This window comes from Anomaloglossus baeobatrachus, chromosome 5 (assembly GCF_048569485.1).
Source record: "Anomaloglossus baeobatrachus isolate aAnoBae1 chromosome 5, aAnoBae1.hap1, whole genome shotgun sequence".
NCBI lineage: Eukaryota > Metazoa > Chordata > Amphibia > Anura > Aromobatidae > Anomaloglossus > Anomaloglossus baeobatrachus.
The window spans coordinates 594,558,684-594,572,052 of NC_134357.1; the positions used below are offsets into that span (position 1 = coordinate 594,558,684).

General features: G+C 47.0%; 1 protein-coding gene across 1 annotated transcript in view; it reads left to right on the plus strand.

The window, feature by feature from the left end:
• LOC142312524 (ABC-type organic anion transporter ABCA8-like) overlaps positions 1 to 13,369 on the plus strand; it is a 151,355-nt gene that overhangs the window by 57,187 nt on the left and 80,799 nt on the right. Inside the window, exons 11-16 of the mRNA XM_075351494.1 lie at positions 8,250 to 8,415; positions 8,495 to 8,553; positions 8,682 to 8,792; positions 9,191 to 9,366; positions 12,113 to 12,232; positions 13,199 to 13,337. Coding sequence (XP_075207609.1) covers positions 8,250 to 8,415; positions 8,495 to 8,553; positions 8,682 to 8,792; positions 9,191 to 9,366; positions 12,113 to 12,232; positions 13,199 to 13,337 — 771 coding nt within the window. The remainder of the gene's footprint in view (positions 1 to 8,249; positions 8,416 to 8,494; positions 8,554 to 8,681; positions 8,793 to 9,190; positions 9,367 to 12,112; positions 12,233 to 13,198; positions 13,338 to 13,369) is intronic.

Consider the following 13,369-nt stretch of genomic DNA (forward strand, 5'->3'; position numbering starts at 1 on the left):
GATACATGATAAGATCCTGTCTGCAGCCACCACTAGGGGGAGCTCCCTGTATACAGAGATACATGATAAGATCCTGTCTGCAGCCACCACTAGGGGGAGCTCCCTGTATACAGAGATACATGATAAGACCCTGTCTGCAGCCACCACTAGGGGGAGCTCCCTGTATACAGAGATACATGATAAGATCCTGTCTGCAGCCACCACTAGAGGGAGCTCCCTGTATACAGAGATACATGATAAGATCCTGTCTGCAGCCACCACTAGGGGGAGCTCCCTGTATACAGAGATACATGATAAGATCCTGTCTGCAGTCACCACTAGGGGGCGCTCCATCTATACAGAGATACATGACAAGATCCTGCCTGCAGCCACCACTAGGGGGAGCTCCCTGTATACAGAGATACATGATAAGATCCTGTCTGCAGCCACCACTAGGGGGAGCTCCCTGTATACAGAGATACATGATAAGATCCTGTCTGCAGCCACCACTAGGGGGAGCTCCCTGTATACAGAGATACATGATAAGATCCTGTCTGCAGCCACCACTAGGGGGAGCTCCCTGTATACAGAGATACATGATAAGATCCTGTCTGCAGTCACCACTAGGGGGAGCTCCCTGTATACAGAGATACATGATAAGATCCTGTCTGCAGCCACCACTAGAGGGAGCTCCCTGTATACAGAGCTACATGATAAGATCCTGTCTGCAGCCACCACTAGAGGGAGCTCCCTGTATACAGAGACACATGATACGATCCTGTCTGCAGCCACCACTAGGGAGAGCTCCCTGTATACAGAGATACATGATAAGATCCTGTCTGCAGTCACCACTAGAGGGAGCTCCTTCTATACAGAGATACATGATAAGATCCTGTCTGCAGCCACCACTAGGGAGAGCTCCCTGTATACAGAGATACATGATAGGATCCTGTCTGCAGCCACCACTAGGGGGAGCTCCCTGTATACAGAGATACATGATAAGATCCTGTCTGCAGTCACCACTAGGGGGAGCTCCCTGTATACAGAGATACATGATAAGATCCTGAGTGCAGCCACCACTAGGGGGAGCTCCCTGTATACAGAGATACATGATAAGATCCTGTCTGCAGTCACCACTAGGGGGAGCTCCCTGTATACAGAGATACATGATAAGATCCTGTCTGCAGTCACCACTAGGGGGAGCTCCCTGTATACAGATATACATAAGATCCTGTCTGCAGCCACCACTAGGGAGAGCTCCCTGTATACAGAGATACATGATAAGATCCTGTCTGCAGTCACCACTAGGGGGAGCTCCCTGTATACAGAGATACATGATAAGATCCTGTCTGCAGCCACCACTAGGGGGAGCTCCCTGTATACAGAGATACATGATAAGATCCTGTCTGCAGCCACAACTAGGGGGAGCTCCCTGTATACAGATATACATGATAAGATCCTGTCTGCAGTCACCACTAGGGGGAGCTCCCTGTATACAGAGATACATGATAAGATCCTGTCTGCAGCCACCACTAGGGGGAGCTCCCTGTATACAGAGATACATGATAAGATCCTGTCTGCAGCCACCACTAGGGGGAGCTCCCTGTATACAGAGATACATGATAAGCTCCTGTCTGCAGCCACCACTAGGGGGAGCTCCCTGTATACAGAGATACATGATAATATGCTGTCTGCAGCCACCACTAGGGGGAGCTCCCTGTATACAGAGATACATGATAAGATCCTGTCTGCAGCCACCACTAGGGGGAGCTCCCTGTATACAGAGATACATGATAAGATCCTGTCTGCAGCCACCACTAGGGGGAGCTCCCTGTATACAGAGATACATGATAAGATCCTGTCTGCAGCCACCACTAGGGGGAGCTCCCTGTATACAGAGATACATGATAAGATCCTGTCTGCAGTCACCACTAGGGGGAGCTCCCTGTATACAGAGATACATGATAAGATCCTGTCTGCAGCCACCACTAGGAGGAGCTCCCTGTATACAGAGATACATGATAAGATCCTGTCTGCAGTCACCACTAGGGGGAGCTCCCTGTATACAGAGATACATGATAAGATCCTGTCTGCAGCCTCCACTAGAGGGAGCTCCCTGTATACAGAGATACATGATAAGATCCTGTCTGCAGACACCACTAGGGGGAGCTCCCTGTATACAGAGATACATGATAAGATCCTGTCTGCAGCCTCCACTAGAGGGAGCTCCCTGTATACAGAGATACATGATAAGATCCTGTCTGCAGCCACCACTAGAGGGAGCTCCCTGTATACAGAGATACATGATAAGATCCTGTCTGCTGCCACCACTAGGGGGAGCTCCCTGTATACAGAGATACATGATACGATCCTGTCTGCAGCCACCACTAGGGGGAGCTCCCTGTATACAGAGATACATGATAAGATCCTGTCTGCAGTCACCACTAGAGGGAGCTCCCTGTATACAGAGATACATGATAAGATCCTGTCTGCAGTCACCACTAGGGGGAGGCTCCCTGTATACAGAGATACATGATAAGATCCTGTCTGCAGCCACCACTAGGGGGAGCTCCCTGTATACAGAGATACATGATAAGATCCTGTCTGCAGCCACCACTAGGGGGAGCTCCCTGTACACAGAGATACATGATAAGATACTGTCTGCAGCCACCATTAGGGGGAGCTCCCTGTATACAGATATACATAAGATCCTGTCTGCAGCCACCACTAGGGGGAGCTCCCTGTATACAGAGATATATGATAAGATCCTGTCTGCAGCCACCACTAGGGGGAGCTCCCTGTATACAGAGATACATGATAAGATCCTGTCTGCAGCCACCACTAGGGGGAGCTCCCTGTATACAGAGATACATGATAAGATCCTGTCTGCAGCCACCACTAGGGGGAGCTCCCTGTATACAGAGATACATGATAAGAGCCTGTCTGCAGCCACCACTAGGGGGAGCTCCCTGTATACAGAGATACATGATAAGATCCTGTCTGCAGCCACCACTAGGGGGAGCTCCCTGTATACAGAGATACATGATAAGAGCCTGTCTGCAGCCACCACTAGGGGGAGCTCCCTGTATACAGAGATACATGATAAGATCCTGTCTGCAGTCACCACTAGGGGGAGCTCCATCTATACAGAGATACATGACAAGATCCTGCCTGTAGCCACCACTAGGGGGACCTTCCTGTGTACAGAGATACATGATAAGATCCTGTCTGCAGTCACCACTAGGGGGGAGCTTTCTCTATACAGACATACATGACAAGATCCTGTCTGCAGCCACCACTAGGGGGAGCTCCCTGTATACAGAGATACATGATAAGATCCTGTCTGCAGCCACCACTAGGGGGAGCTCTCTCTATACAGAGATACATGACAAGATCCTGTCTGTAGCCACCACTAGGGGGAGCTCCCTGTATACAGAGATACATGATAAGATCCTGTCTGCGGTCACCACTAGGGGGAGCTCCCTGTATACAGAGATACATGATAAGATCCTGTCTGCAGTCACCACTAGGGGGAGCTCCCTGTATACAGAGATACATGATAAGATCCTGTCTGCAGCCACCACTAGGGGGAGCTCCCTGTATACAGAGATACATGATAAGATCCTGTCTGCAGCCACCACTACGGGGAGCTCCCTGTATGCAGAGATACATGACAAGATCCTGTCTGTAGCCACCACTAGGGGGAGCTCCCTGTATACAGAGAGCTGGAGGGTAAGCCTAATCTTCAGACTCAAGTCTGTTGCATCGTCAAACAGGTTTTTTTTTTAAGATTAATACTTCCATCTTTCCATCAACTCTGACCAGCTTCCCTGCCCCTGCTGAAGAAAAGCCTCCCCACAGCAGGATGTTGCCTCCACCATGTGTGATGGTGGGATGGTGTTCTCAGGGTTATGTGCAGAGTTAGTTTCCCATCACACATTAAAGCCAAAATGTTCTCCTTTAGTCAACTCTAATAAGAGCCCAACTACTCGCTGTGGCCTCTACATGGCTTCTTCTTGCCGCAGTTCCATAAAGGCCAGATTTGAGGAGTCTATGACTTATAGTGAGCCGATTTACAGAATCGTCCCTCTGTTCTGTGGCTCCTCCAGGGACCATGGGCTTCTTGGCTGCTTCTCTGAATGTTCTCCTTCTTGGAATGTCAGTTTTGGTGAACAGCCATGTCTTGTAGGTTTTCAATTGTGGTATACGCCTTCAATTTTTGGATGAAGGAGAGCTGGGACTATTTTCTATAACCTAACCCTGCGTTACTCTTCTCCACAATTTTTTTTCCTGAACTGTCCGGTGTGTTCTTGGTTTTCATGATGCTGTTTGATCCCTAATGTTCTCACACAAACCTCTGAAGCCTTCACAGAACAGCTGTAGTTTTTTAAAGGCCTTCAGCTCAATTTTGAGCCATGGCGACTAATGGATGAACGCTCTGTATGAAGATTGATCTTGTGTACCCTAGATAGGTCCCCTAGGGTCTTCTCCTTCATGATCTTGATCGTTACAAACCATCGGGTTTCTGGTCTTCCTCTTTGCTTTGTTCCTTCTATTCTTCCGACCATGATGTCCAGTGATTGCTCTTCATCTGATGATCCAGCCTTCCTGACAATAGCTGCTGCTTATGAATTGAAGAGAAATGGTGACCGGATGCCACCTTGTCTGTCGCCTCACCCTACTTTGAACTATGCTGGGTCTCCGCTCTCTGTTCGGACTGTTGCTTTTTGGTGATGTGAAGGTTCCTGATGAGGCTGATCAGATGGTTTGGCACTTCCATATCCTTCATGGTTCCAAAGTTTTTGGTGATCAACACAGTCAAAAGCTTTGCTGTAGTTTCTGAAGCAGAAATCAATGTCCTTGTTATATTCTTTGGCCTTATCCATCATCCGTCTAATGTCTGCAGTTATATCTCTTGTTCCTCGGCCTTTTCTGGATCCTGCTTGCCCCTCTGGCAGCTCTTGGTCACAGTAAGTCTGTTGCCGTCTCTGTAGGATCTTCAGTAATGCTTTGCTGGCAAGAGGTATGAGCGCAACGTCCGATAGTTTCTACAGACGGTGGCATCTGTACCATTTACCAGTTGTCCATTTTTGTTGACAAAGGCGTAATTACGTCAACTGCGGCTTCAGAAAGCTTTATTAGGTCGATTAGAATATTATCCCACCCAGGCGCTTTGTTTTTTGACAGAAGCTTTATCGCACCAAGGACATCGTCCTTCAAGATGTTTGGCACTCTATAATTTCTAGTCTCCATTTCTTCCCGCATGAGTTGTTCATGTAAATGCTCCATCTTCCCTTGATCTGTTCTGGCTTAGTTTCTTCCCATATCACTGAGTCGTTCTTGTAGAGGTGCTCCATTTATTATTTCCGTCTTTCCTTGGTCTGTTCTGGCTCAGTTAGTTTGTTCCCGTTGGTGTTTTTCCACAGTCTCACTCTTGTTCGAATGTTACATCGTATCTCTTTAATCTTTTGGTGCCTTCCTGGTCTTGCCCTTCAGATGTTCATATTCTATCTTTGTATATATCTTTTGGTGATAAAGTTCGTTGCCTGCTCAAATTGCTCTCTTAGGTCTTTTACTGATGTTGTCCATGTCCTGCTTTATACCTTTTGCCATTCCTCTTACATCGATGATCTTTAGGGCCTCTTCTAGTAACCCTGGCAGTGGGGGTCTCATCTGCCTCTTTTTGTCTTTCTGGCTTCTTCAGACACAGTAGTGCTTATATGTGTCTATAATTCCTCAGGATTACTTTCATCTGTGTCCAGAGATATAAATCGGTTGTGCACACTGTTCTAAAATACTTCAGTTATATTGGTCAAATCGAAGTTGGAAACGACCTGTTGTCTTGTCCATTTGTGCAGCTTGACTGTAGTCTCTGCTTTCAAAAGTTCATGATCCGTTCCACAGTCAGCTCCTGGCTTTGTTTTCGCAGTAATAATCAACGACCTCCATCTTTGTCGAAGACATGTGTAGTCAATCTGATTCTTATAGGTCCCTTTTGGTGATGTCCATGTGTTGAGTCTCTGTTTGTGATTTTGGAAGAAGGTGTCCATGATGGACAGTTGATTTGTCATACAAAAGTCAATGAATTTTCCTCAAGCCTAGTTTCGTAAACCAAGTCCAAAGTTTCCAGCAATGATTTCATGTGTGCCGTGGCCACTTTGGCATTCAAGTCTCCCATAATATTGAGTAAATCTTTTTTTGGTGTCTTGTTGATTTTTTCTTGAACTTAATCATAGAATAGTTTGACGTCTTCCTCTTCGGCATCTGTTGTTGCTGTTAGACTTGTATAACTGTGACATGGATTGCCGCTTGTTGTAGTTGTATCGGTGGTTGTAATGTTAAAAAATGTAGAAAATCTCACGCTGTACGTGTAACAGTGTGTCACCCCCAACCTGTTTCCATGGACCATAATGTCATTAGGTCTACATGGACTCTAGTGTAATCAGTCCTACAGTAGTATTCCTTGTCCTGTATCTGGTTGGAGGTTATGCGTGTATGGTTGTCCTCTGCAAGGGGCCTCCCTGATACACAATAAATTTTATTTGGATGGTTCACTGGCCCGCTTCCCCTGCCTGTTAAGTCACATACCCCATCACAAACTGGTTGGCGCAGTGGAGAGATCAGAGTAGAGGGAATAAAGAACAATGGTCTAGCAACGAATGGAGCCAGAACCTCAGAATACACTAATTGAACTGTGGGAAGCCTACAAATAAAGGCTCAAGAATTAGGGGTCTGTTACAGAGAACTGTTCAAGGATCAACTGATCGAAGGTTTGGAAGAAGCTTGCCTTCAAGATAGCACTGGAGAGGGATTCCCAGAGCAATTGGATGAAGGATGAGTTTAGAGGTAAATACCCGGAAAAGTCAGTGGGTTGCGTGGTATGAAGAGGAGATGGCATTGGTGGGAGATGAAGCCAGCATAAAAGATAAATGGGGGCCATCAGCTTTAGCTGATGAGGTGCTCACAATGAAGCATCAGTGGAAATATCTACTGGTGGATGGAGAGAGGACTACATGCTCTCCAGCACCGATGGTCTCTTGTCCTTCAGGCCCCAATGTTCCCTGTTGTAACAGCGTGTCCCTCCCCCGCCTGTGCTCATGGTGTAATAGTCTGATCCTCCTTGACTGTCTTGTATGTACTACTTCTGGTGAGAGATTGTTTGTTCTTCTCAGCATGGGGCTCCTCCAATCCACAACTTGGTAAACAGAACAGAGCCAGGACGTCTAGAATCCTTTCATGTATGAAATGTCCAGGGGGGGGGTGTGCCCTTCTGCCCACCTAAGGGGCTGATCCCAGGAGAGGAGAACAATGAGACCCATGTTAGTCAATTAGTTGGATCTCGACTGGAGAAGGACTCGGATCTATAGCTGAGGCTAGATCCTAGTGCCTGTGTATGGACTATTACAGATTGGAGATCAGTGGCCACGTGGGATTGTGTTTTGTTGTTCACCCTTTTAGACTCAAGGAACTCATATAAGTACCATTGCCATATTTTCCCTGGCGTCGGAATACCGGGAGGCGCCCCCAGCTCTGTTGTTTTGTAGTGGACTCTTTGCAGACCATAAGGATTTATATTCATGTTTGGTGCTTTATCTTTGCGGTTCCAATAAAGCCTTTTGGATTGTTCCTCGGCCTGGCATCCCTTACTGCTCTGTCTCATTCCCCGTCACACCTGCCCCCGTATTTCACCATCTCATGTTGATCCCCATGTGTATGTTCCACCAGTTGCTCCTACATCTTCTGGATCACGATGAGGAGGGAAAGTATAAAAGCGCAGATGGGGGCAATGTTTAAGGGGTCGGGATGTGATCACCTCTCCTCCTCAAGGGGCTGATATTAAAAGAGGTAGAAAAGCGAGTATACACGTTTGGTTGTAGTTGGTGCTATGAAGTGGAAGAACGAGGATCTGCTGCTGCGGCCGGGTCCTGGTGCCGCATCTTGGACTAAAGACTGAAGTTCCTCAACCCCATGGTAATGGACGTCTTCCACATCCTGCTCCTTCACACATATGTCACAGTATGAATACTTTTTCAAGGCAATGAAATGATTGCCGGTTCAACCCCTTAATTGGACTAAAAAATAAAACTAAAAGTTTTTTAAAATATAAAATGTAAATGATGTGTATTTTTTTAACCTTAATAAAAAAAAAAGAAAATCCAAAACTATAAAAACGGTAAGATTGTCCTGAAAATGGGAAGAAGCTGAGGACTATTGCAGATTGTTCCATGTATGAATCTTTCTAAGACCTGAGATATTTCTGGTTTCTCCAGATAAACACGGCCTGAGGCACGAGCCGCTCTTCTTCCTGCGATCCTCGTACTGGTCCAGAGGGAAGAAGACCCCGGTACCACCAGAGCACAATGATGGAGGACATGACGGCATCGCAGATTACGTAGAGAAGGTTCCTGTTGAATTACTAGGAAAAGAGGCCATCAGGTATTGTACCGCAGGTGGAGGAGACTTAGGTACTGTCTCCACCACATTACGTCTGATGTATCCTTGTCATCTCCCGCAGGATCAATAATGTGAAGAAAATCTACAGCGGGAAAGACAAGAAGATGGAGGCGCTAAGAGGTGCGAGGCATTACAGTATAGTAATTCCAATAATCCGGCACCAAATCATCCAGAATCACAGATTATGATGGTCAGCCAATCCCAGATTACTAGAAATTTATCAGATACTCTTGTGTTTCCACCACCAGGTCTGGACTTGGACGTGTATGAGGGACAGATCATGGCTCTTCTGGGTCACAGCGGCGCCGGGAAGACGACGTTACTGAATATCCTGAGTGGGATGAGCACAACGACCAGCGGTGAGAGACGGAGGCCACTGATGCCACGTGACGGCTGAGGACACCCATAAAACACATGATGGTTGACGACACTGACAGGACATGTGATGGCTGAGGACACTGACAGGACTCGTGACGGCTGAGGACACCCATAAAACACATGACGGCTGACGACACTGATACCACACGTGACGGCTGAGGACACTGATACCACACGTGACGGCTGAGGACACTGATACCACACATGACGGCTGAGGTCATCTTTCCACCGTTTCTCGTTTGGCGCTGCTCGATTTTAGCTTACAATGTTGCAAAACTGGAAAATGTGATCATTTGAATTATCGCAACCACCCACCACACATGATGCAATGTAGAAGAACCGTGACGATGGTGATGTGAGTACATCTCCTGTTCCGTAGGGTCGGCCACCATCTTTGACCATCGACTCTCCAACATTCAGGACCTGGAGGAGATACAGTGGAGAATCGGATTCTGCCCTCAGTCTGACGTAAAATTCGACCAGCTGACGGTCCGAGAGAACCTGGAGCTGTTCTCCAGGATAAAGGGAGCTGCGGCCAGAGACGTGGCCTCCGAGGTAACATATTCGCTCTTTTTTTCTGCACCTTGTATGGAAATGGGGAACAAAATTTTTGTTGCATCCACAAAATCACTTGTTCTTACTTAATTTGAGTGTGCCGATCTCAGATCTGAGATTACTTTTTCTCTGTAAGCTATAGTTTTTTGTACAATTCAAGATTTTAGGTTTTCATCTTATTGTAAAATAATGAAGAATGTTTTCTTGGGCGTCATCTAAATGTAATAATGTAATGCTGTAAATACACTAATATACTAGAAGATATGATTGCATCAGAATTCGTCTACAATTTTGAAATAGAACATGCGCTACAGTTGAAAAGTTTGGGGTCCTCCAGACAATTTTGTCTTTTCCATGAAGAATCCTACTTGTATTTCTTAGATGAGTTGCATAATGAATAGAGAATATCGTCCAGACAGTGACGAGGTTAGAAATAATTATTTTTACGTGAAATAATAATTTTCTCTTCACACTTGGCTTTCGGCACAGAATGCTCCTTTGCAGCAATTCCAGCTTTGCAGACCTTTGACATTCTAGGTGTTAATTTGCGGAGGTAATCTGGAGATATTTCGCCCCATGCTCCCTCCCCCCCCCCCCACAAGTTGGATTGTCTTGATGGGCACTTTTTGGCACCGTACGGTCAAGCTGCTCCCACAACAGCTCTATTGGGTTGAGATCTGGTGACTGGGCGGCCCCTGCATTACAGATAGAATACCAGCTGCCGGCTTCTTCCCTAAATAGTTCATGCATAATTTAAAGGTGTGCTTTGGGTTATTGTCCTGTTGTAGGATGAAATTGGCTCCAATCAAGCGCTGTCCACAGGGTAAGGCATGGTGTTGCAAAATGGAGGGATAGCCTTCCTTATTCACAATCCATTTTACCTTGTACAAATCTCCCACTTTACCAGCACCAAAACAACCCCAGACCATCACATTACCTCCACCATGCTTGACAGAAGGCGTCAGGCATCTTCCAGCATCTTTTCAGTTGTTCTGCTCGATCCAAACACCTCAAACTTCGATTCGTCTGTCCATAACACTTTTTTCCAATATTCCTCTGTCCAATATCTGTGTTCTTTGGCCCATATTAATATTTTCCTTTTATTAGCCAGTCTCAGATATGGCTTTTTTTTGGCCCTCTGCCCTGGAGGCCGGCATCCCGGAGTCGCCTCCTCACTGTAGACGGTGACACTGGCGTGTTGCGGGTGCTATGTAATGAAGCTGCCAGTTGAGGACCTGTGAGGCGTGGATTTCTCACACTAGAGACTGTAATGTCCTTGTCTTGTTGCTCAGTTGTGCAGCGCGGCCTCCACTTCTCTCTACTCTGGTTACAGCCTGTTTGTGCTCTCCTCAGTTGTGCAGCGCGGCCTCCACTTCCCTCTACTCTGGTTACAGCCTGTTTGTGCTCTCCTCAGTTGTGCAGCGCGGCCTACACTTCCCTCTACTCTGGTTACAGCCTGTTTGTGCTCTCCTCAGTTGTGCAGCGCGGCCTCCACTTCCCTCTACTCTGGTTACAGCCTGTTTGTGCTCTCCTCAGTTGTGCAGCGCGGCCTCCACTTCTCTCTACTCTGGTTACAGCCTGTTTGTGCTCTCCTCAGTTGTGCAGCGTGGCCTCCACTTCTCTCTACTCTGGTTACAGCCTGTTTGTGCTCTCCTCAGTTGTGCAGCGCAACCTCACACTTCTCTGTCTACTCTGGTTACAGCCTGTTTGTGCTCTCCTCTGAAGGCAGTAGTGCACACCATTGTAGGAAATCTTCAGTTTCTTGGCAATTTCTCGCATGGAATATCCTTCATTTCTAAGAACAAGAATAGACTGTCGAGTTTCACAGGAAAGTTCTCTTTTTCTGGCCATTTTGAGAGTTTAATGGAACAAATGTAATGCTCCAGATTCTCCACTAGCTCAAAGGAAGGTCAGTTTTATAGCTTCTCTAATCAGCAAAACTGTTTTCAGCTGTGCTAACATACTTGTACAAGGTTTTTCAAGGGCTTTCTAAATATCCATTAGCCTTCTAACACAGTTATCAAACACAATGTACCATTAGAACACTGCAGTGGTGGTTGTTGGAAATGGGCCTCTATACACCTCTGTAGATATTGCATTAACACCAGACGTTTGCAGCGAGAATAGTCATTTACCGCATAACAATGTATAGAGGGGATTTCTGTGTAATGTAATGTTAGCTTCATTGAAAAAAATAAGGAAATATCTAAGTGACCCTAAACTTTTCAACTGCAGTGTATATATCTGTATATTTAATACATCGTGCGGTAACTTGTTTATTAACCCTTTGTTTGTACAATATGAGGAGGTCAATTCTTGTCTTGATCGCCAAGGAAAGCTTGGAAATAGGCAATATATACACAAATGATGACATATTGAGGTGTGTAACAGCCACACATATAACAGAAGGTGTCAGGACTATTACATGTACACCTACTCAAGGAAGCCATGATCCAATCGCAACACAAAAGAAGAGGGTGTTTTTATCAGATAGCCAAAGCCTGACCACAGCTCCTCTGTAATCGCCTGGTGTCATGTTCAATCCAAGAGTCGCTGCCCTTTAACGCCAATTTAAAAACCAATGCATGCCATAAAAATAATAAAAATTGCCAAAAAACGACAGCGTGCACCAAAAAACGGATTTCAGACTCAGCGATGCACAAATATATAGAAAAAGATCTAAATCCTCATGCAACAGAAAATGAAAAAAGAATCTTCCACCCATAAACCCGTCCATACATTTCAGGTGGAAAAGGTCCTCTCTGACCTGGACATGACCGACATCCAGAATGTGGGGGCCAACAAACTCAGCGGCGGGCAGAGACGGAAGCTGACACTCGCCATCGCTCTGCTGGGAGATCCAGAGGTAAGCGGCTACAGAGGACCATGCCGTGAGGTGATTGCAGCAAATCCCCATCATCCTCTATAATCCCCGTCATCATGTATAATCCCTGCAGTCCTCTATGATCCCATCATCGTGTATGATCCCCACTATCCTCTGTGATCCCTGTCACCCTCTGTGATCCTTGTCTTCCTCTGTGATCTCTGTCATCCTCTGGGATCCCCGTCATCCTCTGTGATCCCCATCCTCCTCTGTGATCCCCGTCCTCCTCTGTGATCCTTGTCTTCCTCTGTGATCTCTGTCATCCTCTGTGATCCCCGTCGTCCTCTGTGATCCCCATCCTCCTCTGTGATCCCTGTCCTCCTCTGTGATCCCTGTCCTCCTCTGTGATCTCCATCATCCTCTTTTATCCCCGTCCTCCTCTGCGATCCCCGTCCTCTTCTGTGATTCCTGTCATCTTCTGTGATCCCCGTCCTCCTCTGTGATCCCTGTTCTCCTCTGTGATCTCCATCATCCTCTTTTATCCCCGTCCTCCTCTGCGATCCCCGTCCTCCTCTGTGATCCTTGTCTTCCTCTGTGATCCTTGTCTTCCTCTGTGATCTCTGTCATCCTCTGGGATCCCAGTCCTCCTCTGCGATCCCTGTCCTCTTCTGTGATTCCTGTCATCCTCTGTGATCCCCGTCCTCCTCTGTGATCACTGTCCTCCTCTGTGATCTGCATCATCCTCTTTTATCCCCGTCCTCCTCTGCGATCCCCTTCCTCCTCTGTGATCCTTGTCTTCCTCTGTGATCTCTGTCATCCTCTGGGATCCCCGTCCTCCTCTGCGATCCCCGTCCTCTTCTGTGATTCCTGTCATCCTCTGTGAGCCCCGTCCTCTGTGATCTCGCGGTCACTGGTAGATTGATGCTGCTGTGTGCTGTAGCGGTAGACTCGATCCCTGACCTCCCGCTCACCCCGGATCTGTATCTGCTGCTGTATTTATCTTTCCAGGTTCTTCTACTCGATGAGCCCACAGCCGGCCTCGACCCGTTCTCCCGGCACCATGTCTGGGCCATACTGAAGGAACGCAAATCTGACCGGGTCACGCTCTTCAGCACTCAGTTCATGGACGAGGCCGACATCCTCGCGGGTAGGAAATGGAGGCACGCAATGTTTACCTCC